Source organism: Sciurus carolinensis, chromosome 5, assembly GCF_902686445.1.
Source record: "Sciurus carolinensis chromosome 5, mSciCar1.2, whole genome shotgun sequence".
Classification (NCBI taxonomy): Eukaryota; Metazoa; Chordata; class Mammalia; order Rodentia; family Sciuridae; genus Sciurus; species Sciurus carolinensis.
This window is the reverse complement of record NC_062217.1, coordinates 316,261-342,984: the sequence shown is the minus strand read 5'-3', so window position 1 is coordinate 342,984 and position 26,724 is coordinate 316,261. Positions and strand designations below refer to the sequence as shown.

Sequence of the window (26,724 nt, the reverse complement as noted above, 5' to 3'; positions counted from 1 at the left end):
TGATTTTTTATTTAGAGACAGGGTCTTGCTAAGGGCCTCACTACGTTGCTGAGGCTGGCTTGGAACTTGTGATCCTCCCACCTTACCCTCCCGAGCCACTGGGATTACTGGCATGAGCCACCATGCCTGACTAAGAAGCAGTTTTGAGAAGGATGCCCAGGTCACCAACAAACCTTCCTTTCCCAGTCCCAAAGCCCTGCGGGTACCTGGTAGGGGAAAGAGCCCCCAAGTGGTGTGTCTTGAAAAGGCAGCAGGGAAGAAGGGCTCACACCTGACCACCAGGGGAGAGTGGGAAGCACAGGGCCAGCCAGGGGATTGAGGCTCCTCACACCCACTGGGGACACTGGCAGCCAGAGGGGCCCAGGGCGGCTAGTCTTCGTCTACCAACATGGGGCTCCAGGGCTCACCTTGGAAGCGCTTGGCAGCTGCCTCTCGCAGGGAGAAGAAGATGTCGCACATGACGGTGGGGCAGCTCACCCCTGACTTGGTGATGACGGTGAAGATGCGGTCCACATAGAGCCGCAGGCTCTCCTGCAGGGGACGCATGTTGGACAGCACTCCATGAAGCCATAGGAGTGCCTGGGCCAGGCTGGGAGGGACTGGCTCAGAGTGGCCATGCAGCAGAGATAAACTTCGGTTTAAAAAGTCTGCCCTTTAAAATCCACTGAGAACAGCCAGCGTGACTCATGGAGCAATTGTGTCCCCTGGGCAGCTACGTGGAATCCCTTCCCTCCTCCCGGAGCTGCCGTGGGAGTGTGGGACAAGCACCAGATGTGCCTCTAAAGGCAAGAATCCGCACCGTTATCTAAAGGTCTGACCCAAACGGCGCTTCCCTGCACAGAAGTCACGCAGGGGATGCACGTGCTGTGCAGTGCTGGCCTCAAGTTCTGCTGCTTTGGAAAATGGGCACACCACTGGGAGCAGCCTGTGGGGTCTGGTTTGGGAATCTGTGTTTACCATCAGGTGGGGACAGGCAGTTTGCCGAGTGGGCCATGGCCCTCTGGGGAGCATGGGGGAGAGAAGGCCAGGCTGCACGGGTGGGGGCGACAAGTGTCCGCTGGCTGGCCCTCCCACGGGCTCAGTGGCCACACTCAGGACTGAGGGCCAGGAAGGAGTCTCCATGCCCGGATATCCCTACCCTGCCCAGAACAGTGTCCCGGAGGTCCCAGGCAGAAATCCCGCCAGGCGGCTTGGGAAGCGTCCTGGAAGAGCAGCCCCTCACCATGTTGCTCTCTAGGTTCTCGCCATCCTTCAGCTTCACGGGGTCGATTTCACAGCACCTGTGACTCTGGCATATCTGGAAGAACAGTAAGAGGTGGTGCTGCCCTGGGAAGGCAGGGCACCTGGGCCTTGAGAGAGGCCGCAGACCCTGCGCCGGCCACAGGCAAGGCCAGGCCTGGACCCGGGCCTCAAGGACCACACCCAGCACCACGGCCAGGAGGCAGGCCAGGGGGATGAGCCGCATGTGTTCACCGAGATGCTTAAGAACATGGTAGTGCAGAGTGCTGCCGTGATCTTGCCCACAGGCCAGAGCAGAACACCACCTGGCTTCCTAGATTGGCAGCCCTGTTCTGAGACTGCTGCCCAGCAGGACAGGGCCGGGGGGGTGCAGAGGCTGGGAAGCCACTGGGGGTCAGGCGAGTCAGTGGTCAGTGCCTGGGCAGGGACCGCCACAGCCATAAGGCTCAGGGACTCGGGGCCAGTCCCTGGGTGTGGGACTGGGGGTGGTAAAGGGGGTCTTGGTCTCCACAAGAGCCAAGGAGGTGAGCCACATGGGCACTGGGCGATGTCTCTGGTGGGGCCCTGCCCGGCTCACCTCCTCGATGGTGGGCTTCAGGGTGACGTGCAGGTAGTGCATGCCAGCCAGCTTCATGGTCTCGTCTATGCACTTGGATGCCAACGAGTTTCCTCGGAAGATGGTGTTGGGGTCCCTGGAAAATAGGGGGGACTGTCCATGTCCTGGAGACAGAGGGAGCAGAACCTGTCCCTGGGCACTAGTCATCAAGAGTGGACAGGAGGGCCTCCTAGGTCTGCTGTGAAATGACAGGGACTTCCATACTGGCCTGTGCTGCCCTTGGTAAGCTCAGAGCTGGCCCTGCCCTGTGAAGTGTTACTGCAGAGAATCCTGGTGTCCTTGCACCAAAAACTCAGGCAGTGCACAAGGCCAGGGCACGAGCAGACAAAACCCAGCAGCCTGGACACTGGTCACCTGCACTGTCACTCCCTGATTCTCCATCAACAGGGCCTCCAGGGACAGTTTCAGAGAAGCAGCGCCATCCCCTGGCCCTAGACTCTGGACCTCTCACAGGGACCTGCAGCTCCCAGAGCAGGAAGTGTCCCAGGTGAGCATCCTGTTCCCCCTTCCCAAAAGCTCTCCTCGGTTCTCCCAGGAAAGTCAACACAGTCTCAAAGAATCAATGCAATCTGTGCAAGACCTGAACTTACCTGGCCCCTGGGGAGCCCTCAGCCTCTCTGCCCGCAAACCCTGGCTTGGGGCAGTGCTGCAGCAGATAGGGAGCACTGGAGAAGGGGCGAGTCACAGGGTGGAACCAGGGGACCCCACAGGTCAGGGTGCAGGGCACTGGACTGGCCAGGGCAGAGGAGGTGGAGCAGGGGCGGGCCGCAGGGACAAGGGGTGGGGCCGGCTGCACAGGCTGGCGGCACTCACTGGGTCCTCTTCACCTCTGCGCTGGCGATGGCGCTGATGAAGGGCACCACTCTGCCGTAGTGCAGCAGGAGCCGCACCAGGGGGATGGCCGCCTCCTGCTTCTCTCTGCACACCTCACCCAGGATGTGGGCCGCTGATGCCGACACGGGCTGTGCAGAGACACTGTGAGGGGCAAGCTCCCCGAACCGACAACCTCCCCGTGGTGCACCCGGCTCCCAGGAGCAGCGCCTGAGGGGGCCTGGCCCTCCCTTCTGCAGAGGGTGGGTCAGCACATGAAGATGCTCTTTGCCCACATCAAGACCACCAGTGTGCACAGCTTAGCTGCACTAGAAGGTGGGGTCCCAGCCAGCAAGTAGCACTAGGGCCTGGGCCCACCAGACGCAGGGTCACAGTCCTAAGTCAGAAAGTCGGCACAGCAAGGTTCTGTGGCTACAGCTGCAGAAGGGCTGGGGTGTTCTGGGGCAGAGAGCAGGCTTGGTCTGGGCCTGGCGGGGTGGTAAGCAGGCTGGGGTGTTGTGGCTGTCCTGAGGCTGAGTGAGCTAGCTGCCACACACCTCCACGTCTGCAGACTTCAGTAGTAGGTCGCGCAGGGGGCTGTAGTAATCAGAAGAAAAGACATGGTCCTCTGTGTAAACCACGTTCAGTCTCAGTGACCCCAGGTCGTCCGGTTTCAGGCTTTTACTGCCATTGTCTCGTGGCTGGAGGAAGTACCTGGGAGGGGACACGGGTGCAGCTGAGGCAGCAGTCCTGGGGACCCCTGCATCAGACGCTGTCATGGATCTCAGGGGCTTAGACAGGAGGCAGGGCTCCAGGGCTCCTGGGGCACTCATAGAGCCGCAGACAGAAGATAAGGTCCCAGAAGCAGGCGGAAAGAGAAGAGGGTGAGAAGGGGAGGAATTCAGGTCCCAGAAGGAAGAACACACGAGGGCAAGGAAGCTCTGCAGTCAGGCATCAGCCGTGAAGATCAACACTGCAGAGATAAGCAACACTGCAGTCCTTTAATGAGTGTGGTGCGGCTTTTGTGTCGGGGGGGGGGCGGGGGCTGGCCTGTGCAGTGGCCATGGTTGCTCTAGTGGTGTCTGAGTGGAACTTTTCCCTCTGTTCTGCCCAGTCTGGTCCCTCTCCACTTGGACTTCCCTGGCTGGGCAGCTTGAGATCTGCAGTACACAGGTCCTGTATCCAGGCACTTGGCCACCTGATCTTAGGTGGGTTTTGGTGGCCACCTCTGATGGGGCTCAGGCTTGCTCTGCAAAAGCAGGGTCCAGCTCCGGCTGGCCAGGTTGTGCTGGCACTGCCCCTGTGTGACCAGCAGGTGGCTTCCTGGGCGGCCTCAAGCATGGGCCACCCTTGTCTGCGCTGATGGCGTGACGGCTGGTGGAGGCGCAGCTACCTACCACGCCTCGTGGGGGCTGGACTGCCGCAGCACTTTGAGTGGGATCCTCAGTTCCCCCAGAAACTCGTCTCCAAACTTGAGGTTGCTGGCATTCCAGAGGTCGACTCTGAAAGAGGAATGGCACTCAGACCTCGCCCGAGCCGGGCAGGACACGGCGACTGCTTCCCAGGAGGGCTTGGGGCAAGGGCCTCCCGCCCCAAAGCAACTCAGCGGAGACCTACACGATCACTGCAAAGCGGGAGTGGCTGAGGGCGGAGACCAGTGACTCCTGGGCGGCTGGAATCAAGGAGGGGCCCACACCCTGAGCCTGGGCCGGGGCAGCAGGCCCCAGGACTCAGCTCCTCCTGGCCTGGTGACAGAGGGCACCCTCGGGCATCGCTTTGTGCATGGAGCTGAGTGACCACTCAGTGTCTGTGCCTGGCCCGGAGCAGCCCACACGCTCCGGCAAGCATCCTTCACACACGCCTGCAGCGCCCTGACTCCAGCCCAGCCGGACCCCGGGGACTAATCTGTGGGACCTGCCTGGCAGGTGAGGAAGTGGCGGCCACAGGACTCTGAACTCAGATCCCAACTGCCACAGAGAGGCTGGCACCCCCTGCCCCAGGACAGGGCTGTAGCCAGGCCTGCATGGAGCATGGCACTTGACAAGTCCACACTGGGTTCTGGGGAGTCCAGCCTGGCACAGTAGGTGGTCTCTCTGGCCCTTTCCTTGGGAGGATGCTTGGTGTTCCCTGGGATACGGAGCCACAGCGCTGCGTCTGACTGACAGGCTGGCGCGTGGCCAGCATTGCCCTTGGACTGACGATCTCGTAAGTTGTGCTGTGCTCTGGCGGTCGGGGCACTGCTGGAGGGAGACACTCTAGAAGACCACGTGTGTTCCCTTGTCCTCACCAGTGCCAGTGAGCACAGTTCTCCAAGAGGGTCCGGGTGTTCCACACACGTGGGGACTGGAGGGGCTGCTGGCTTCCGCCCACCTCACCATGCTGGACCTGGTGGGGATCCTGACCAAACAATCTAAATGGTAGCAGGAACATCCCAAGTAGCCACAGCACAGGTGTGAAGGGTCAGAAAAGAGGCGACTGGCACCTTCTCTGGGCCCCCTTCTTCCTTCGTCCTCCTTGCTGTGCCTGCCTCTTCACAGTGGGTGGGAGGCTCCAGACTGGAGCAAAGCAAAGCCCCACATCACCATCCTGCAGGCTTGGGGGTTCTATCACCACGGAAGGGCTGCCTAGGTGAGCACTTAGGGAAGCCCAGGATTCCCTGATGCGTGCTTGGACAGAGCAGGAAGACACACACCCAGGCTCTGGAGGTGCTGCCACCTCTGGAGGGGACAAGAGCTCCACAGGGGTGTCCAGCCCTAGAGGCAGAGCCTTGAGGATGGGTGAGGGACCTGCTCAGTGAGGAGCTGCACAGTCCAGATGTGTGACCTGGCAGGATTCCCAAGGCCAGTGTTGCTGGGGAGACGGCCCTGGCACTGTCTGAAGCTGGCTGGTCTCTGAGGGTGACAGGCACAGTGTGCTCTATGAGCTTTAGAACAAGACCCCACAGAAGTGGCCACCATCTGCCCATGCATGGCCTCGGGTAGTCCTGGTGAACAGACCCTTGCAGACCCTGCATGGTGAACCTGACCTTTGCATCAGAAGCTGTGCAAGAGTCAGCTCTGCTGGTCTGTTGCTGAGCAGGTGCCCTTCCACCCAATACCCAGATGTCTGCAAGCTTAGACGCAGGGTCTTCGGCCAGCACTCCTATAGTCCTGGTGTTAAATAACCACAAAGATGGTAGTTCATTTCTATCCTTGCCCCTATTTTGAGAAACTAGACAAAAAACAAAGGAGCAGATTCACACTGAACTGCCTCATGGGAAGCACGGCCTGACTTTCCACTCACCGAATTTCAAGTTTGTCCACGTCTTCCTCCTCAAAATCGAAGTGGGACTTTTTGCTGTAGCTGCAGGGTCTAGTTACCTGGAGTCAGGTGGAGAAACAGGACTTTAGACCCACTGGCCGGGCCATCAGGGGTCTGCAGTGCTGTAGCCTGCAGCCCAGAGAGAACAGCCCCCTGCCCTGAGACCAGCCACGTCAGGAAGGGCTAAGGCATGATTCAGGCTCTGTTATGGTTTGGATGTGAGGTGTCCCCCAAAAGCTCAGGGGTGAGGCAATGCAGGAAGGTTCAGAGGGAGACGATTGGGTTGTGAGAGTCTCAACCCCATCAGTGACTTAATCCCCGATGGGATTAACTGCATGGTGACTGGAGGCAGGTGGGGTGAGGCTGGAGGAGGTGGGCACTGGGGTGTGGCTCTGGGTGTATGTGTTTGTAACTGGCAAGTGGAGTCTCTGCCGAGCACCGTGATGGGAGCTGCTTCCCTCCACTGCCCTCTCCTGCCATGATGGTCAGCCTCACCTCGAGCCCTGAGGATCAGAGCCGGCCTTCTGTGGACTGAGACCTCTGCAACTGCAAGTTGTAAATAAACTTTTCCTCCTCTAGTTGTTCTGATCAGGTCCTATAGTCACAGCAGTGAAAAAGCTGACTAAAACAGGCTCCCAGCCTGGTTTCCTGACCTTGGAACTGGCCCCAGGGTCCTTGAGGCCACGGAATGTTATGGCAGAGGCTGCGTTCTGCCAGGAGGGGCAACAGGTGTGCAGTGGGCTGCTTTGGCCCCCAGATAGGCAGGAGCCAGGTCGCCTGCGGTCAGCTTCATGTCCTGCAGTTTCCTTTCCAGCCCTAGTTGGGTATGAGGACCCCTCACTCAGGGGGCTGCCCTCGACCCTCTGACCAGGTGCAGCCCACTCTACTGTCTGTCCTATAACCTCACGAGGAGCTTGGCTAGCCTGCACCCAACAAGGTTCAGAAAACTGAAGGATCGAGCACGTTTCCCTCCTGATGTTGTAGCAGAGGACTGGAGGCAAGGTGCAGTGGCAGAGGCCCGGTGGAGGCCCAGTAGAGGCCCAGCACACACCAGCAGCCCCACAGACTGGCAGGGGTGCAGCCAGTCGTGGCCATTCATGGGGGGACTCCCATTCCAGCTGGCCATGCCCCTCTCCAAGATCAGTGGACTTTTACCAATCTAGAGGCTTTCGGAGCTGTGCTGGAGCTGTGCTGTAATACAGAACTTGACCAGGTCACATTGCTTAAATCCCCTAGCCTCCGTGTTTAACTTGCGACTGTGAAGCCAGGGTACTCTGGAGTACTGCTCTGGGGTACTCTCTGCCTCCTCCTGGCTCCAGAGGGTCTCATGGCCACTGAGCCTCTGGAGGGCCTGGCTCCTCTTCCACCTGCACGGGTCTCTGAAATGCCACTCCTCCAGGAAGCTCCCGTCCTCTGTCAGCTCCCCTACTGCGCAGGCTCATGGTGCTGCTGTCAGTGCCTCTGCTCACTCTGCCCATGCTGGCCTGACCACTGCCTGCTGCCCATGGAGTGGTCTGCTGCCACCTGGGGCTGGAGCTTATGTCAGTCTGGTTACTTGGAAAAACGTGGACTGGGGCTGATGCTACTGCACCCTGCTGTGGGGCAGCTATGAAGCCCTGGCCTTGGGCCCCTTTCCTGGAGGCTTCTGCACTGGCAGAACCAGGGGGCTAGGCGGCAGTGAGGCCTTGGTACAGAGGCTCCAAGCCAAGATGGAGTGGCTGATTCGAAGGCAGAGGGCTGCCCTCAGGCCTGGGGCTCAGGGAGCTGGGACCCTGCCTGAACAGCAGCCCACCAGGTTGGCCTTCAGGGAAGTGCTGGTGGCAACTCCAGACCTGGGCTCTGAACCTCGGCTCGGTCACTACATTTACCTAGCGGGTGGAGACTGCGTTTTTAGCAAGTGGAACCTGCTCCTCGCACGTTAGAGACAGCTTGAGAACTGCTGGCTGGAGGTGGTCTAGGCAGCCCCGACTAAAGGTGATTCGTACTGGGAAAGCTCTACCACGTGTTCTGACCATGGTGCACCTGCCTGGGGGACCCTGAGGCTGCAGTGAACTGGGCTTCCTTCTCGCCCCTGCCAGGACCTGGTGTGCAAAGCATGCTGGGAAAGACATTGCCATGTGCCTGCACACCCAGGGCTGCGTCCGCCCGCACCTGCCTGCCTGGCCTCAGCCTCACCCTCCTCTAATTCTGCCACATGCTCCGAGCGGCTGCCAGCAGACCTCTGGGTCTGAATCACTTCCCCTTTGGCTTCACACCCTCACGTTTCCGGTGGAGGGAAGCTGGGGTGGAACAGTCAGAAAAACAACAAACCCTGAAACCAGCCAGTCGAACCCCGAGTCCTGACGACTGGGACAGCAGCACCTGTCCCTTCCACCCAGATCTGCCAGGCCAGGAGGAACGGGCAGCTTTCTTCCCATGGAGGAAGGTGAGTCCCTGGGCCATGGGCCTGGCCTCTCCAGGTGATGGAGAAGTCCCACCAGAGTCCTGGGTGGGCTTTCCAAGCTCACCCTGCTCCAGTACCAACCTCGAAGTAAAACACTTCATCAAACTGGGGGTTGTTGGTCTTCTTTTTCACTTTCGTCTTCTTGGCTTCCGATCTGCAGTCATGAGAGGAAGGTTAGGATGGGAAATGACCCTGCTGGCTGCAGACCTGTCTTGAAACCAGCTACCAAGTGCACAGTAGCCTCTGCCTTTATTCATCTCATACACATTCCTGTTTGTCCCCACCTCCAGGTGGCATGCAAATTGGGAGCCTTTGCTGAGCCAAAAATACCAATGTGAAGGTCACAAGACCTCCCTTCTTCACAAAGCAAAGTTAGAGCAATGAATAACACACAAAGGAGTCAAAACGACACATTCCACCCCAAGGTACCAGCCTCATACTCTGAAGGAGGTATTGGATTACTGGTTCCAGAGCTGGACCTGGTAGCCACTCCCCAGTTCCCCAGGACCAGAAGGAAATGGGGACAGGACAGGAAAGCAACTTGCCTGAAAGGTCCAGCCAGCATCACGGTGGCATAAGGGTCGCACTGCCCATTCACTATGGGCAGGCCTTGGCACTCGAGGATGCTGAGAGAGACAAGACAGTGGTCAGGGGGGGACCTGCAGCCACAGGCAGACCTGGCCCAGCCTTCTTCCAGGCCTGGAGGGGTCTAAGGCTGTCTCCTCACCGTCCAGCGGTGGAGGTTAACAGCTAGGGAGTGTCTGCATGTCATGTCTCTGGAAGCTGCCAGGCCAAGGTCCACAGGCTGGCAGCCCTGCAACCTCAGGCTGTCTAGCTACCAGCATTGTGGTCTGAATCTGCCACAGCCACACAGAGCCTCCGCAGAAGAGGGACTTGGAGCCCCTACCCTTGCTGAATGCACTGGTTCTTCACCTGGGCCCTCAGAGCCCTGTGGGGATCAAGAGTGGGTAACCTGGCGTCTCTGCCTTTTTTCTATACCTGTCTCCTTCATCACCATAAGCTGGGGGCAGATTCCTGCTCAGCTCTGCACACGGCACAAAGTATTCAGAGTGTCCATCCAGGGTTGGTCATCCCCTCCTCTTGGCCGATGACACTGAGACACAGCATCTGAGGTTTGCAGGGTTGCCCGCTGTTAGAGCATCCTGTTCAGACTCCTGGGTGGTGCCCTACACCTTCCAGGAAGAGTGGACCTTGTAGGCAGGTCACCCATGATGAGAACACTAAGAAAAGCAGTCGCTCATGGGAACGGAGTGCCTGCGGGGCCCCGACCTGCTCATAAGCATCCTGCAGAGCAAATGGAAACTGCCTGTTGGAGCAGCCAGGACTCCTGCAGAGCAGTGCTGGCACGAGCGCGTGACCGGCCAGCTGAGCTGACCAAGGCTGCCTAACTACAGCCCTCTTGCCTGTCCAGCCCTTCCTCCATTCAGTCTCAAGTCCTGCTGCACTGGGAGCCCCTGCTCTTCCCAGTGTGGCTGTATCGCACTGTCCCTTCCCTCTGGTCACCAATACTTTTCCTTTTGTTTTGGGGCGAGGGTCCAGACCCGACCCGTCGGCCCCTAGAGTCAGCTTTTGGTCTAGGACTTGGGCGGTGGCCACGCTACATGCCCCTCTGCAGTACCTGGGACAGGCCCTGGATCACCCACTCGCTGCTGGTGCACAGCAGCCCCTGTCTCCTTGGTGTCTTTGTCTGCTGACCCACCAGCTCTGCCACTCCTTTTCCAGGTCTGGGTCACACTTTCCATTTCTTGAAGTTTTTGAGCGGATGCTGGACGTTGTGGTTCTGAGAGTTCAGAATTTTCCAACACTGTGCTGTGAGGGTGTGCATTCTCTTCCTGGGAGGTCCTGACACAAAGTCCCTGCCGTCCTCCTGGGCCCTGGGCTTGGAGGTTGAAGAGGCCCAGCCCCGTCCCTTCCAGCCTCTCACTCCCACCTGTGCCCAAGGGCTCCTCCCTGACTTGCCCGCCCAGCAAGGACCACAGTTGGACCCCAACCCCTGCGGCATCCTGGAAGTGGGTCTGAGCACTGTCCATGCACATGATGCGCAGGCTTTGTGGGCAAGGGTGAATCCAGTTCTGTTGCCAGTCAGGTCAGGAGCAGGTGTCCAAACCCAACCTGAGCTGCCCAGCTTTACTGACTGTGGTGTCCCTGCAGGTTTCTCTCCATCAGGAGAGAAGACACTGCTCCACAAGCTGCCACCTGAGTGGCCACTGTCCTGGGGCTCCCTGATCTACCCACATATCCCATTTCCTCCTCCTGGCATCATGGGCCTGTGAGGCTGCCCCGTGTCCCACAGGGCTTCCTGGCCCTCCTCACCTGGGGGCCGGCTGGCGTCCCTGTTGTCCCTCCCCACTCTCCTGCTCCCGCTCCCTGGAGAGTCTGCTTCCCCAGATTGCTCGTGTGGTCCTTGGTTACCTCGACTCATTCACTAAGCAAATATTTGCTGGTCCATTAATCACCCACCAAAGACCTCCACCACCTCTGGGCACTGCTCTAAGAGACTCACTTCTGCTCAGCTGGCATGGCAGCAAAAGGGGAGATGGTAAGTACGAATTTCAGGGTTGTCTACCTGTGTGTCTGCCTGTCTAACTACCTACCTACCCACCTATTGATCTATCTACCTGTTCACATACCTGTTTGTCTATTTGTCTACCCCGTCTGTCTACTGCCTACCTGTCTACCTGTCTACCTATCTAGAACTCTATGTGAGAAGCACAGGCTCTATTCAATAGCACAGCTGTGTTTAGGTGACAGATCCCAGATCCTGTAGGCAGCAGGAGCTCCTGCAGGTGAGCTTGGGGTGGCTGGTGGGAGGAGTGGGGACTATGGTAGCTCACTCAGTGACGGAGGAGCCCCACGCCCTCCCTGTCAGAGGGTCTGCATCCTCTGCAAACACATTTCATGGCTTCCTTGAGGTCAGGGGATGGAGTGCGGCCCAGAGGGTGGGTGTGCTGTGTGCTGGACAGCCTGAGGGAGAACACGGGGAGTCACAGTCGAACCTCTCATGCTGCAGAGACCAATGTGAGGAACACTCTGCTCTGTAGCTCAAAGCACAGATGGCCCCACAGCAGTGCACAGAAGTTTTAGAGCAAAAGGAGCAATAGGTTCCTGCCAGCCACATGCTGAAGGCACCCATGTTAGCACCCTCAGCGCTGGCACAACTGTAACCTGGGGTCCTGTGATGGGGCACCCAAGACAGCAGAAAATCAGATTGTAATCAACTTGGAACAGGGATGTTCACGTGCTGCGCATTATCAAGGGCCAGTTCTATACAAAATGGATCGATGGACACAGGCACATCTTATGTGAAGATGACAGAAGCACAGTGTTCACTGAGCATTTCCACTTCCACTCTGGTGCTCCAAGGCGCCTGGCCCTGGAGACGCGGCCTTTCTAATTTGAAGAACAAGAACACCAGTTTGCAGCTGATAGTCATAGGCTTTACTATGCAGCCTATCTCATAACACGAGCCAGAGGCTGTGGTGCGGGCAGTGTGGACCTCTGCCTTCTTGCTCCTGGACAGCTGGAGGTCTCCAGCTCTGCCTGGGCAGAGAGATGGGCAGGTGTGTCCTGCCCTGCGCTAGGGCTGCAGGGCTGCCTTCAGCCAGGGCTACCACCCCTGCACTGCCCCTGTACCCAGCCCCCTGCTCCAACCCTGGGCTAGGCTCTGGGGGTCTCCTGAACCTCAAAAGAGCCACGAATCTATAACCTGAAGTGCTTTCCCATTTGTAATTTCTAATAATGGAAAACAAGGTCTTCACTGGGCTTGAGGTTTCCCTGGAAGCTTGAAAAGGGATCTTCCCTTGGCAGGTGCCCCTCTGAGGCCACTTTCTCTGACAATGTGGTGGCCTGGCCAGGAGGGTGACTTGGTGGCTCTAGGACTGTCCACAAGACTTGCTGGCCTGTGAGCTTGGAATTGGAAATGCACACAGGACCCTTGCACGTGACACAGTGACAGAATAGCAGAGAAAGTTCCCTGGGGCAGGACAGAGAAAGGACCTCAAGCCCAGTGAAGACCTTGTTTTCCATTATTAGAAATTACAAATGGGAAAGCACTTCAGGTTATAGATTCGTGGCTCTTTTGAGGTTCAGGAGACCCCCAGAGCCTAGCCCAGGGTTGGAGCAGGGGGCTGGGTACAGGGGCAGTGCAGGGGTGGTAGCCCTGGCTGAAGACAGCTAGAGAAAGAGAAGAGGGAGCAGGGAGGAGGGGGCGGAGCAGGGAGCAGGAGGGCGGCATGAGGAAGGTTGGTTTTCACCAGGAGGCTGAGCGGGGTGGTGGGGAGGAGGGTGCAGCGGTGCCTGCCCATACAGGGTGGATGGAGCAGGGGGGTGAGAGGACCGCCCCAGGCTCTGGGACCCCCAGGGACGTGGACTGCGTCTGCCTGGTGAGGAGGGCCAGCGCCAGTTCCTGATCTCACAAGGTGTCTGGTGCACGGGGACTGTCCCTCCCCTGGAGGATGTGGCACCTTCCCCAAGAGGCGGCCCAGTCTGCAGGCCTGCAGGACCAGGGCACCTGAGGGCTCAGGGTCAGACTTCCCACAAGGCCCCACGCAGCTCTCTGGAGCCAAGTGGGTGCGAGACCCCCGGGTCCCACAGCCATGGTCAGGACCTGCAGGGTCCACTCAGCCTCCAGAGTACCTGCAGCCTGCGGTCAGTGATGGGTTCATGGGTGTGGAAAGGCCCCTAGGGGCCCATGACATCAGAGTGGAGGCCCCCGGGTCAGGAGGTCTGCTGGTGCCTGGGCCCCTGCCTCAGGGCACAGTCCTGTGTTTAGGTGCTGCTAGGTCCCTCCCTGCAGTTGGCCAGCTCTGTCACGGCTGTACACCTGCACCTGGTGCCACAGCTGCTGGCCAGAGGCTCTCAGCTGAGCCTGCATCCACATCCACCTGCACTCCTGTCTATGGAGCTCTGGGGCCATCCCAAGTCTAGAGAGGGTCAGTCGCCTGTGCTCCTCTGGAGCCCCTGTAGGGATCCTTGGGGCACCCAAGGTGGAAAGCCATGTTGGGCACTCGGTAGACATTTCCTGAGCAGAGGAACAGCCAGCTCCTGACCTTCCCAGAACCTGTCTGCCGGCTGGCTACCTCCCAGGAGGGCCCCCAGTCCCAGGGCATGCTCCAGACTGTCCATTTGCCACAGACAGACTTGTCACCAGGATTAGACTGGACAGACTCACTGCTGTGCCATGTGTCCCGGGCCATTGTGGGGACAGCGGTGACTGAAGGGCCCTCCTTGCCCAGCCTCACCCCCGGCAGACCACAAAGCGTGAGATCCCAGCACTGAACTGGGGTTTCCACAGGCATCTTGCAAGGAGGGAGAAGGCTGCCCAGTCACACTGGGGCACCACTCTTGCTAGTGAGCACATGGCACGAGGGACAAAGTGGGCACCCAAGGGAGACCCTGAGGCCCTCACTCTGTCCTCACCTGTCATCAGAGTGCACTTGGCCACCTTCAGTAGAAGGTGGAGGAACAGAAGCCATGAGACCTGGTAGGGCAGAGGCAGGGGATATCATGGCCACTCTGTGGGCAGCAAGAGGAGGGACACAGAGGGCCTAGCCAGCTAAGGGCAAGGCTGGCCCACAGGACAGATCTCAGCCAGTGTGTGCACCTATAAACAGGCGGGCCTACACAGCACCGGAGCAAAATGGAGTTTGCACATTGGAGCCTCCCTGGGGCTCTTGGCTTCCTTCGGTCACTGCAGGGGTCTGCCACCCTGAGGGGTTGACAGCCCTACCTTCAGATGGGTGTCCACCCACAGGCACCCACACAAACGGAGCATTACGGTCAGGCAGTTCCAGACCTGGTGGGAGGCCGATTCCAGCTACCCCACGCCTTCCTCTCTTCTGATGCTGGGAGGCAAGGCCCACGCCTTTGCCGAAGGCCAGCACCCACCTTGGTACAGTTCTCACCTGGCTGAGGACAGGAAGGAATGACACACGTCCCCAGGAGCATCTTACCGAGCAGCGAGCTTGTGGCAGACGACGCCCGAGTCCGTGATGACCTCGCTCAGCCTCAGCTCCAGGTGGACCTTGCCCTGCAAGGCGTAAGGACAGAGTGTCACAGAGGAGAGGTGACTGTGGGAAGGCTACCGGGCCCCAAGGGAGGCACTTTCAGTGGCCAGGCTCCAAACCCAGCACTCGGATACCAGGACAAGGCTCCTCTGGGACTCCCGGAGGCTTTCTACTGTGTCCACACGCTGTTTCCGGAATCAGCGTTCAGAGACGTTAGAACAGACTCATGGCAGAGCAGCTCCAGGTGTGCTGCCTGTCCACTCGCAGGGCCCAAGTCTGGGCTCGCCACACCCCATGCACAGGTGTGGCACAGCAGGGGAGGCTCCCCGGTGTCTCGCAAGCCCTGCATCCACATGCTCCTGAAGAGCCCAGGGAACCCAAGTCTGCTCACACAGCAAGCCAGTACCCATGGACAGTTTTAGAGGAATAGGGCGCAGAGGCAGCTGGAGCTTGGAGAACACCCTGTGGCTTTTCCCCCAGCTGTACAAGGACCCGGGCAGGTGGAACATCCAGTGCCCAGAAGTGGACACAAGCACCAGGCAGCAGCAGCACACTGAGATGGGAGGAAGCCAGGCCTGGAGTGCTGCATGGCGGACGAGGTCTGTGCTGCCCTGAGCTGTAGCCCTTGCTGGGTTCTCTGGGGCACCTGACTCGTGGCTCACCTCCTGAGGAATGAATGGCCAGGCTCACGCAGACACCTCTAACGCTTGAACCTGCAAGCACCTTGGTGCCCCCATGATGTCCCCATGACTTCTCCAGGTGTGAGTTGTGGGCACCAGGCAATAGGGCCTCCGCTGCCCGCATGCCCTCGTCTGGCAGCCTCCTCTGCAGGTTTACTGCTCTGGGGTTCTGGGCCTGGCCTCCAGTGACCTGGTCTGACCCCCCAACTCAGACCCTTGGCCTGAGAGCGAAGCCTCGGGGATGGTGAGAGCAGGGCAAGAAGGTGGCAGTAGAGGTGCCAGGGCCATTTCCCACAGCTCCCTTTCACGGAGCACTAGCCGGGCTGGGGCTGGCTACTAATCTCTCCACCTAAAAAGTGGACGCTCTGTGTCCTGGGGCTGCAGAGGGTACAGGGCCAGGGCTCAGGACCAAAGGGGGTTCTACCACCAGGGGGCAGTCTCTTGAAGTCTGGCCCCTCCACCCAGGGACCAGCTCCTTAAGACCTGATTTTGGAGGTCACCAAGGTGTTTGGAGGGACAGAACTCAAATTCATCTCCAGTGGCCTCTTGAAAGTTAAGGAATGTGCCTGGGGTGAGACTGGCTGCCCTGTGGCCAGCAGCGCCAGGGCAGCTTCCTTCCTGCTTCCTGTTTTCCCCAGCTGCCTGCAGTGTGGACGGCTGCAGCAGCCTTCCTTCTAGGAGGCTGGGGAGAGGCGTGGCAGTGTGAAGCCCGCAGAAGCACACCCTGGCCCTCCTGCCTGGGAGCCACCCTGGGAACCTGCAGCCCAGAAGCGCCCCCGCCCACCAGTGCAGGTGGCCTTCTTCCTGTGCGGGCAGTGGCCAGGTGGTGACTTTAGAGGGTGCGGAGACCTCCAGGCACAAGTAACTGTGACCCTCAAGGGTCACACCTTCCCGCTGGTGGTGACAGAGCTTCCTGGAGCGCACCTGGGCCCTGTGCCTTCACGTCCGGGGAGGGCCCTCCCGGGAGAGGGGAGCTGGGGCGCCGGCACAGGGGACCCCAGGACGGCCGCCTTCGTGACCTGTCACCCCTGGGTCTGATGGGCTGGCAGGTGAGGCGGGTCTTATGGGGTGCAGGCAGGTGTCCTGTGGGCAGCTCTTCTCTGCGAGAGAAAGGTGGCCTTGGGGCTGACCACTTGTCTGTGTTCTTATTTAAGGTGAATAATGACATTGACAAGTTAAGAAAACCCTGGGAAGTGGACAGGGTCCTTAGTTGGGTGAGGCTGACGGAGCTCTGCAGATAGCTGCTTCCGAGGGTGCTCCCTCCAAGCTCGGGGCAGAAGATCCACGTCCTCCTCACCAGACTCCCCTGGACACATCTGAAAGTCCTGTCAGCCATGTGGGGATTATGTAGAAACCAGAGCAACAACAGCTGAACCCCCCCACACCTAGACAATTCTAACCGTCTCGTGAGTCAGAGAGGAAGTCTCAAGAGAAATTTTAAAATATTTTTAAATGAACAAAAAAGAAACTAAAACTCCTCAGAATTTGAGGAAGTACTACAAAAGCACCGTGGGAGGGAGATCGGAGCACCGGCCGCATCTCCTGAAAGGGAGGACCCAGAACCAGCAACTTTGTCTAGAACCAGGAGAGCAGATTGAACTAGAAAGCAGAAAAAAGGGGTGATCAAAATTAGACCAGCAACGGTGGAACTGAAAACAGGAAACCCACAGGGGAAAACAAGGTTCTCTGGAAGGACGAATACAACGTGAGCTCCAGCAGGCTGCCCAGGAACAAGAGAGAGCACAGCTCCCGTGGTCAGAAAGCAGATGCCGCCACAGTGGACCATGGGTGTGTGGGCAGCAGGTGCACAGGGATGGCCTTTGCCGTAGCACACACCCAAAAGTGAACCCAGGACTTCCAGCTCTGCGTCAGGCAGGGTGCACAGGATCTGCTCAACCTCTCTGAAGTGTAAAACTGCTAAAAATAAATCAATAAATGATGCTTATTCATTAAGATAAAAAGCCTCCAGTGCTCCCTGCCCGTTTCCTCAGGAAGGCCTTCCCTGTGTGAGGCCATGCTCTGAGTCCACAGTCCTGGACGCTGGACGGTCTCCAGGCTGCCCCAGCACCTGGACCCGGTGAGACTGTGAGGAGAGAAGACAGAGGCGCAGAACCAGGCAGAGAAGGAGGAAGCCTGGCTCTCTGCCCCTCCTGCTAGCCTCGTGCCTCGGCGAGGTTCAAGCTGGCCCTTGGTCATCTTTCAGGTTGCCTGACACACACAGGACAAGATTCCCAGGTGTCCCTGGAGTGTGGGTTCCCACTGCGTCTCTAGGCTGGACACTTTGGGGTGGTGGAAGCCGGGCCTCGATAACTAGTCAGCACTCCATCCTGCACAGGGTGTGCTGGGGCAGGGTGAGGGGCTGGCAGACCCCTGCCCTTTTGGTGCCCCCAGGACCTTGAGTGCCACGGGGCACCAGTCCCTGCTCCACCCTCTCCACGCAGGGGGTGTCCAGGGAGGGCAGAGGTGACAAGTGTTTGTCCAAGGCCTTTGAAGTCGCCCGTTGCAGAAGGCAAGAGGCTGCTGACCTGCCTGTCCCCTCTGCCCAGTGGACCTGGTATCACCCACCCGGTGGCCCTCTTTCAGCAGCCTGCTTCCTGTGAGTTATGGGGCAGTGGACCCAGGAAGCCACATGCTGCCCTCTGCCCTTCTAAAACTATGACTGACATTTTGAAATGAGAGTGAAGATGGTCAGCCTGAGGCAGAGCAGCCGCCTCCCGGTGTTGGCCACGTTGTGGGTGGGAAACGTCCAGAGCCAGACGCAGCAGAGAAGTGCTGAGGGCAGTGCCGCAGCAACCCCCAGGGCTACCACGTGCGTCCTCCTCCAGCCCTCAGGCAGCTCCCTGGCCCTTTGCCACCCGAGTTCCCAGGGGACTGGCTGGGCGGGGGCGGAACCTGCCTTCAGAGGAGGGCCGGCCGCCCGCCTCCTGCAGCCGCTAGGAGACGCCCGCCCACACCAGGCTCACGTGTGCCGTATTTATAGCTCTGCTGTGACAGAGCTGCTCTGACTCCCAACTGTGGCGGCAACACCAGTCTACACGCCAGAGAGTTTCCCAGAATACCCACCAGCCACCTGGTGGAGCCGACCACGGCCGCCCCAGTGGGCACGCGCGTCCCTCCATCCGGGAGCGCTGCCAGCCGGGGGAGGAAGGGAGTCTGGCCCGCTCTCGGGGAAGCTGAGGACGCCAGGCCCAGGGAATGGAGAGGCTCCACGGCTTCCAGGAGACCCTGCCCGTCACACAGAGCCGCAGGAACTGGTGGCTGACCCCGGCCACTTGGGGACAGAGCTGCGACTTGGAAAGATGAGAGTCTGGAGATGGACGTGACGCCGCACAGTGGTGTGCGTGTGCTTTTGCCACAGACCTGGACTCAAAGTGGCCAAGATGAAAAATCTGCTATTTCCCACACCAAGAACCCGGGGGTGACGCTGCACAGGACAGAGGCATGTGTGTGAACGGTGCGATCTGAACGCGGCCTGCAGGTGGCTCAGACCTGGAGGCTCTTGGACCAGCCACAAGAGGCAGGGCAGCCGGATGGGTACCCTTCTCCAGGTACAAGGAGATGCACCAGCCAGCTGATCCTCACTCCAGGGCACTCTTTTCAGCGACTTTCCATAAATCCATAACCATTTCAAACTTAAGTAAATAAAAATGATAATAAAAGGCAAGAAATAGAAAAGTCACACTTGCCAGTAAAATCAAGCAAATCTGGGGAAACTGCCCAGGTCTCTGCAGGCTGCACCAATTGGCAGCCAGACCTGCTGCTCTCCATCTGCCTGAGGAGCAGGGGCCACAGCGCCCACTCACAGCTGCCTTCTGAAGCCCCTGCTGGGTGAGATTTCTGAGCTGGGCACAGGAGCGGGCTGCTCTCCTGCCGCTATTACAGCTCTGCAGTAATTAGTGTCTTCTGGTTCCCACACACTTGGGCTCTGGCCAAGGCTTTCCCGGGAGGTAGAGTTAATCAAGAGTTAATTAAGTGAGAAGTGTGTTCCCCAGGGTAGGGCCTTCATGCCCGTCACCCCCAAGCCCAGCTCACCATCGACTTTGTGTACCAACCTTGATTGGTCACAGGGTCTGAATGGCCCATGACCTTAGCAGACTGCTACCTTGAACCTCTGCCCTTTGCCCAGACAGCCCTGCTGAGGAGGAGGGTCCCTGAGGGGTGGGGCAGGCAGGCAGGCCACCTGGGCCTGGAGCCCAAACCTGCCAGCATGGTGGCACGGATCTTCCCCCGCTGACCATGATGGTTTCCAAGGAAGCCTCAGGACAAGTCCCCACGTGACACCTACTTGAGGAACTTTGTTCGTGACACCACCGCCCAGGTATAAAAGCAGCAGTGACAGCCGCAGCCTACAGCACCCAGCACCGCTGAGCCACATGCACCCTGGCCTGCTGAACCCACCTCAAGACCAGGAGGTGGAGGCTCGTGGAGACAGCCCAGCAGCACACGCCACTCCTGGATGTGGGAGCTGAGCTCGGACCAAGCTGGCTGCTCTTGAGCTGGGCTCAGTCACGCACCATGGCCAAGCAATGCAGGTTGACCCAGGACCAGGCCTTTGTTCTGGTGGTGTGGGCCTTGGTGCTGCTCCAGGTCCAGAGCTCAGGACAGCCCCACAGGGGTCTGACCACAGCAGCGCCACCCGCCACCTTACGTGAAGCCTGAGAGGAGGAAAGGGCCAGGCACCCAGCGCCTGGTCATGTCATGATCTTTAGAGCTGTTCTAATCCGCCCTACAAGTGTGACAATAACCAAAGGAACTAGCAAAAGCACCCCATGTCAGGATTTGGTGTGAGCTGTGGATAAAGGGTGTGCCGATCATTCCTCCCTCCTGAGGCCCAGGCTATGTCTTCAGCAGGACTCAGCACCACGCAAGGCTCCCGGCCACCGCCCCGCCTCACCTGCACTTCCGAGTCGGCATCCACGTGCTGCAGCTGGAACCAGGTGTCCCTGTTGTGGTACTTCTGCAGGTCCTCCTTCTGGATGGCCACCTTCCCTGGAACACATAGAGAGGCCCTCAGCAGGGCTACGGTGCAGCACCTGCACGCAGAGCACACGGCCATGGAACGCCCGAGTGCCTGGTCCGGAGGTGCTTTCCAGGTGCCGGGAGCAGGCACTGGGCCTGAGCACCCGCCCTCCACCTGGGCACCTGGCACCTACCACTCACTCCACTTGCAAGTTTGGGGGAGGTGTGGACTCACACCCCCGTAGGTGCAGCCTCAGAACACACAGCAGCTCCTTTCCCACCAGCCATGGCTCAGCAGGTCCAGGCCGTCACTCACGCACCAGCACTCTGACCTCCTGGGAGTGGACGCAGCCCACCTCGCAGGCAGGGCTGGTACGACTGGCATGTACCAGCCCACTGGGGAGGCGCTCTCCCACCTCTGACAGCAGCCATGGGGCCCTTGAAAGACTCATCCTCTGTCCCGTGGGATGTGATGTTGTGGTCTCACAGGAATAAGGCAACCTTCAGGCTCTGGGGTCAACTTGGCCAGGCAGGCGTGTGCCTCTAAAGTCTGGTACCCTGGGTGCTCATGTTCAGGAGCCAAGACAGGCCAGGAGGTCGTCACATATTTAACACACATGTGTGTACTGTGACTTACACACCAGTGCCTGCCCTTCATGCTCAAAGCTCAAAGCACTACAAAGGAGGTAAAAGGGCCTCTCTCCCTGTGGCCTGGCCTTCTGCAGGGGCGGATAATCTTCACAGGAGTGTGGATATGAAGGGGCCTCCATGTGCTGGGCCCCCTGTGCTGGTCTCCCAGCTCTCCACTGGGTCATGATGCACAGGGGCCACAGCCTCTGGCCACAGAACCATGAGCATGACAAGCCTCTTGGTTCGCAAAATTCCAGGCTCAGGCATTTGTCACAAAACCCAAGACACACTGGGGCACTGCCAGGCTGGGCACAGGAGGTGGCCCTGGCCAGCAACTCCAGCTCAGCACAACCCAGCTGGTTCACCAGCAGCAGGCCCAGCAGACCCGGAGCCAGCTTGGAATGGGGCAGTGCACGGGATATTCAGGCACATCTTTCTCACTTGCACCCTGACCATCAGGTCAGGCTTGAAGCACACCAGAGCAGACGGTTCCTATGCAGCACACTGTTGGTACAGGCGCCAGGGATCCAGGAGCTGTGCAGATGCAGGTGGGAGCTCCCCCAAATGCTTACCCTCTGGCAGCCTGCATCAGGGCATGCTTCTGGGGCTGGTGAGGTCTTATCTGCAGGTTGCCCTTTTGCTCCCCCTCAGGTGCTTCTGTTAAATCCGACCCCAACTTTCAGCTCTGCAGTCCACACTGCGGGGTCATGGCACGAGCAGGTTTCAGGCCCTTCCCACCAGGCTCCTACCTAGCTGCGGGCCTTACTCCCCACACGGGCACCCCAGAGCCCTCAGAGAACACCCCATGGCCCGAGTCCCCTATCCTGAGGAAAGACACCCATGCCAGAGACAGACCTGGCAGGGGCGCCCCACAACCTCTGAGAGCTCCCAATCCCTGGGAGAGCACTGCACTCTGGCGGGGGCAGGGGTGCTGGGCAATGCCAGCTGGAGCTGGGCCTGCACATGTCAGTGACTGTTGGAAGCCCTGGGCAACAGTGCCCACACCCCAGAGGTGGGCTCCCCTGTTGCCCACTGGCCTGGGGCCTGAGTCAGGGGTGGATGGAAGCCCTGGCTAGGGAAGGGCAGACCTGCAGACCCACAGCCCTGCTCGGCTCACCCAGGAAGACGAGAGCACGTGTGGTGACTAGGACTTGTCTGTGGGGAAGGCCAGGCAGGCTCGCCCCTCAGGCCACCCAGCTCCACCACCAGGAAGCCTCCAGACCAGACGCTGGCTTTCCAACAGGGGAGACCTGTGCAGCAGGGGCAGAGAAGGGGAAAGGGACATCCGCCCAAGCACCTACCTATGATGGAATCCCTCCGGAAAACGTCTCTATCGAAAACGTAGAATGACAGGTGACGGAAACTTCGAGGAATTTCACAGTAAAAGTCTTCTCCATAAAAAGGGCTTGAGAAACACAGGAAACACACACAGTCAGGGTCGTACTGCAGTGTCCACACTGGCACTGGAGAGGCCAAGTGGACATCAGTAGGGGCCTCACTGCGATCTGCTGTGACAGCCACGGAACACTGTACCGGGGGCCTGAGAGACATGGAGGGGCTCATGGGGGGCCTGCTGTGGGCCCTATGGAAGAACAGCCAGCCCTTCTGCAAGGCCGCGTGGGGGCCAAGCATGGACCATGCTTGGTGAGCCAGAGTTCAGGAAATGGGGGAGCCCAGCGTGAGCCACACCTCACGCTGCTCCAGAGTCGGCTGGGGGCAGGTGTGAAGATCCCTGGGGGGACAGCACTCACTCTCTGTGAAAAGAGGCCCTGGTGCCCATCTCAGGCGAGGCCAGTGAGGCACTGCCCCACCCAAGCGGCTGCTCTCACCTCTTGCAGGGAGAGAGCCCCACTGTGCCACTGTCCCTGCGGCTCCCAAGGCTCCATGGCCCACACCTGAGCCACCCACAGCTGCAGCAGTCCTCAGAGGGGGACTTGAAATGCACAGGGTCTAACAGAGGGGCAGAGAGCCAGGGCTTCGTCACTGAACAAGCCTCCTGTTGTTCTGGCTCACGGCACCACGTGTTACAAGGACCTGGGGGCTGTGTGGGGAGGGTGGTCGCTGCAGTAAGACACATGGGCCTCACTTGAGATGAGGCGACATTCTAGAGTCAGGAACGTCCAGGGCTCAGGCCCAAAACAGGAGATGCACAGCTCTGCAGGCCTTGGCCGGCCATGGGAGGAGCTTTCCCGGGCACCAGTGCCCGAGCGATTAGAAGAACTAAGCACCGGCCTCAACACCCTCTTGAGCCTCCTGTACCTGCTGACCTCTGAGAACCAGGGCTCACGACGATCCCCAGCAGGAATGACTCAGCCAACTGACTTTGGTCACATCCAGGGCCCCTGTCACGATGGCCCGGGCCCTGCCGCCTCCACCTCTGCAGATGCAGCCCTAGGCTTGGACCTCCAGAACCATGAGCCCAAAGAAACCTCTCTTCTATGAAGCCATCCACCTCGGGTATTTCACACAGAGGCAAAGCTCCGAGCACCAAGCTGGAGGCCACAGGGTCCAGAATCCACAGCACGTGGGGTTTAGCTTCTCTGCAGCCGCCAGGCTAGATGGAGCAGAGGGAGACCGTGTCTGACTTGTGGAAAGTCCCTTCCACATGCTGGCCCTGAGCCAGGGGCCATCCCTCTGGGGTGGAATGACACCCAGCTATGCTGACCCACAGCCAGGGTCAGCTCAGCAGTAGCTGTGAAGCAACGGTCCAGACCCCTCACCATGGGGTGTGGAGGTTCTCCTGAGTCCACGAGTCCTCTGGTACACACGCCCTTCACAGAAAGTGGCAGGAGGGTGGGTGGGTCAAGACCCTTCTGGTAACTTCTCTGATGCCTGCCAAGCCAGAGTCCCAGGGCCCGTGTACTGGAAGTATCCTCCTGCACCGTCGAGCCTCCGGGCCACACAGACCAGCAGCACCGCTGGAGACAGAACCCACTGGAATGCAGCACTGGGGCCACACCCCCAATTGCCCACACGGAATGCGTCTGTCCACGCAGGCCTGCCTGCCAGGGCAGAAGATTCAGGAGGAAACTCCAGGAACGAGCCTCAGGTCCTCGAAACCTGGTGGTGTGACAGGCAGGCCTGCCGGCGTCCCCAAGCTGCTCCCCAGTGACGAAGCTTGACCCTGCACACCGTGGCAGCCTCAGGAGCCCCCGCCAGATCTCGGGGCACATTCACGCTGCATGTCCTGCCCCGGCCTTGGAGTCGTGTGTGGGGAGATGCGTGGGGCAGCACAGCAAGCACAGGGCAGCCTCCCGTGGCTGGTCACAGGCAGGAGCAGAGCAGCAACGCAGAGCGGGCCCTCCAACGTCCCTGGCAGCCTGCTTGTCCTGCTGGAGGGGCCCCTAGCGCTGCAGCAGGACAGCCAGTCCCAGGCCTGAGGACCCAACGCCACTTGCCCGACATGGAGCCTTGTGGACCGGCCTCGACTTTGCTACACTGACAGCAGGACGAAAGGAGAGTCACTTAGCTTGAAATGCTTAAGCTAGCAGTGAGGCTGGGTGCCCAAGCACTTTGAAAACCCTCCTTCTCAAAACGCCTCCCTCCTGGGCCTTCTCAAGCTCGGGAGACCAACCCACTGGGACGTCTCAGCTTGTGCTGAAGTTGAAGACAAAACAGCTAATTTGCAGCATGAGAATTTCTTTTTCTAACTAAAAACACTGCAAACTTGTTAACAACATTGTCGTGGGTGGTCAAGGACGCCAATCTCCCAGAGGGTGGCCCCCCTCCTGCCCCTCCTCCTCTCCATGGGGGGATGGGCCGGGCAGCCACAGCATGACCTCTGCAGGCTGGGTGGACACCAGATTGTGGTGGGCCACCAGGCTCCCACTGCTCATGGAGGACGGGCCAGAGGGGAGGGACCCAGCACCATGCTCCCAGCCGTACAGAGCAGGAGAGGGCCTAGGTGGCCTGCTCTGCCCTTCTCTCCTCCACAGAAATCCCGCACATCTCTTCCCAGGCCACAGAGTTTAAAGCTAAGTTCAAAAGGGAAAGTTCAACTGGGCATGAGTGTGTCCCTACCCTCGTCCTCCCCAGGCTACCCCAAAGACAAGGGCTCCTTTCTGACAACCTCAGAGGGGCCCAGTGCTGGGCGCTTCCCTTCACATCAGAGGCTGGCTCAGGCATCTGCTGCACATGCCTGGCTCCGTCCCTCCAGATCAGCCCAGGCAGATGCGTGAGTATTGCGGCACAGGCCCCGCCTGCGGCTTGAGGGCTCCAGAATCTTCTTTCCAAACGAAGGAAGCGTCTGCTGGAAACGTAGGCCTCCCTAACCAAGTACAGCTGTGCAAGCAAGGGGATCGACGTGTGCAGCCGCGGCACCCTCGGCGGCCAGGGTGTGAGCGGTCCTCTCCTCAGTCAGAGGGAGAAGCCGGAAGGAGCTGGCGCAGTTTCAAGTCCAGCAAATTTCCACAGAGAAAGAGACACTAGCAGGAAGCAGTGGGCCTCCAGGTGGGGCCTCCCCAGGATCCGGCTCTCTCCTCCCCTGCCCCCAGCCCAGGAGGCTTGGCCGGGAGGGTCACAGGGCCTCACTGGGACCCACAGAGAAACCACCAACTTCTCCTTGAGTCACTTCCCGACATCTGTGCGAGGCCACCACTGCCCCACCCCAGCCCAGCTGCTCAAGCCTCGTGACAAGTGACACTTGGTCATGAGAAAACGAGGAGGCTGGGTCCCCAGCGCCTTGCTCTGCCACGAGCTCCTGCATCTACTTCCCAGTATCTGGGGCCAGAGAGCCTGGGTGTGAGGGAGAGGGCTGAGTCTCCTGAGTGTCTCTGTGCTCCAGGGTGGGAGGTGCGGCAGACGGCCCCGCTCCACCCACAGTCCAGGGCAGCGGGCGTGAGGCTCCCTCTGGCTCCGAGGCAGCTAGAAAGGGCTAATGCAAGGACACCGGGCTATGTCTCAAGGGCTGGTGTCCAGCTAATGAAACATGCAAGTGGTTGTCATGAACTAAAAACAATTTAAATCTCATTGAAGCAAATGCTATATCCAAAGGTCCCCAGAGATGGGCTGGGTGGAAGAAGTGCTGGGCACAGAGGAGTCCTTCGAGGACTGAGAGCTTGCCACCGGTCGAGGGGCCTGGGAGGAGGACCTCGAGGTGTCCTGAAGTCTGCCTGAGTCCCCTCCGCTGAGTCCCAACGCTCCCTGGAGGTCCCAGGCTGCACCACGCCTGCACCTGTGAGCCTCCCCTTCAGGCTGCCAAGAACTCCAACCCTCAGCCGCAGGGCCAAGCCTGAGCCCCACCCATTGCCTGCTGGTCCCTCAGCAGCATCAGCGCAGCTGGGCTCGCCAGGGAGGGAAGCTGCTCAGTCTTCCAAAGGACAGTGAAACACTACAGGGGTCTCTGTCTCACCCCACAGACCTAAGCAGGAGAGGGGAAGAGGCCAGGGGCAGGGGCAGGGGCTGCGGAGCCTGGTCAAGGCTGCCACTGCGGGGTGGGGTGAGCAGATGGAGCAGGGCAGGGTGGGCTGGCTGGACGGGGCTGGGCGTTTCCCACCTGGGCCCACTGCATGCCCAGCACTCAGTCTGGCAGGAAGCCTGCAGCACACACGGCACTTCAGGGCACCACGACGTGGTTCGAGACCAGCTGGGGGTGTTCATTCTGAAGTGCCGCACACAGGGCTGTGAATTCTCAAGCCCACCCCTAGACAGAGAGAAGAGCAGGCTAGCGGTGCAAGGCGCACAGCTTGGCCCCAGGCACATGGCCTGAGGAGCTGCCGGCAGGGGCTGCCCACTCCTCCAGGCCCTAAAGGACCTGTGGCTGCCCCAGGAGGCCCAGGTGTCAGGACTTGTCTCAGCAGGTGCCCAGGAGTCCTGGCTAGGGACAAAATTAAGACTGGACTGGCTCTTTTAAGGCCTGGCTGAAGCAAGGGTTCCTGGGGGAGCCAGAGTCTGACACTGGCCCCACATGTTCTGTGATACTGTGAACTCCAGAGCCCCCACCAGGCCCTTGGGAGGACACAGCTAGGGACTGACCCAGCAGGTGAGGAGCTGCAGTGGCCCCTGTAGCATCCAGCCACAGCT

General features: G+C 59.5%; 1 protein-coding gene across 7 annotated transcripts in view; it reads right to left on the bottom strand.

Moving 5' to 3' along the window:
* The window catches only part of Rasa3 (RAS p21 protein activator 3), an 80,383-nt gene that overhangs the window by 21,464 nt on the left and 32,195 nt on the right, over window positions 1-26,724 (bottom strand). For all 7 annotated transcript variants that reach the window (XR_007108753.1, XR_007108754.1, XR_007108755.1 and 4 more), the window contains 12 exons: window positions 22,005-22,108; window positions 20,009-20,103; window positions 14,381-14,457; window positions 8,954-9,034; window positions 8,490-8,562; window positions 5,948-6,024; window positions 4,063-4,167; window positions 3,223-3,379; window positions 2,669-2,817; window positions 1,817-1,931; window positions 1,223-1,297; window positions 408-531 (listed from right to left, as the gene is read on the bottom strand). Coding sequence is in view for 4 of the 7 variants with exons in the window: in XM_047552905.1 (XP_047408861.1) it covers window positions 408-531; window positions 1,223-1,297; window positions 1,817-1,931; window positions 2,669-2,817; window positions 3,223-3,379; window positions 4,063-4,167; window positions 5,948-6,024; window positions 8,490-8,562; window positions 8,954-9,034; window positions 14,381-14,457; window positions 20,009-20,103; window positions 22,005-22,108 (1,232 nt within the window). In the remaining 3 variants the exon portion in view is untranslated. The remainder of the gene's footprint in view (window positions 1-407; window positions 532-1,222; window positions 1,298-1,816; window positions 1,932-2,668; window positions 2,818-3,222; window positions 3,380-4,062; window positions 4,168-5,947; window positions 6,025-8,489; window positions 8,563-8,953; window positions 9,035-14,380; window positions 14,458-20,008; window positions 20,104-22,004; window positions 22,109-26,724) is intronic.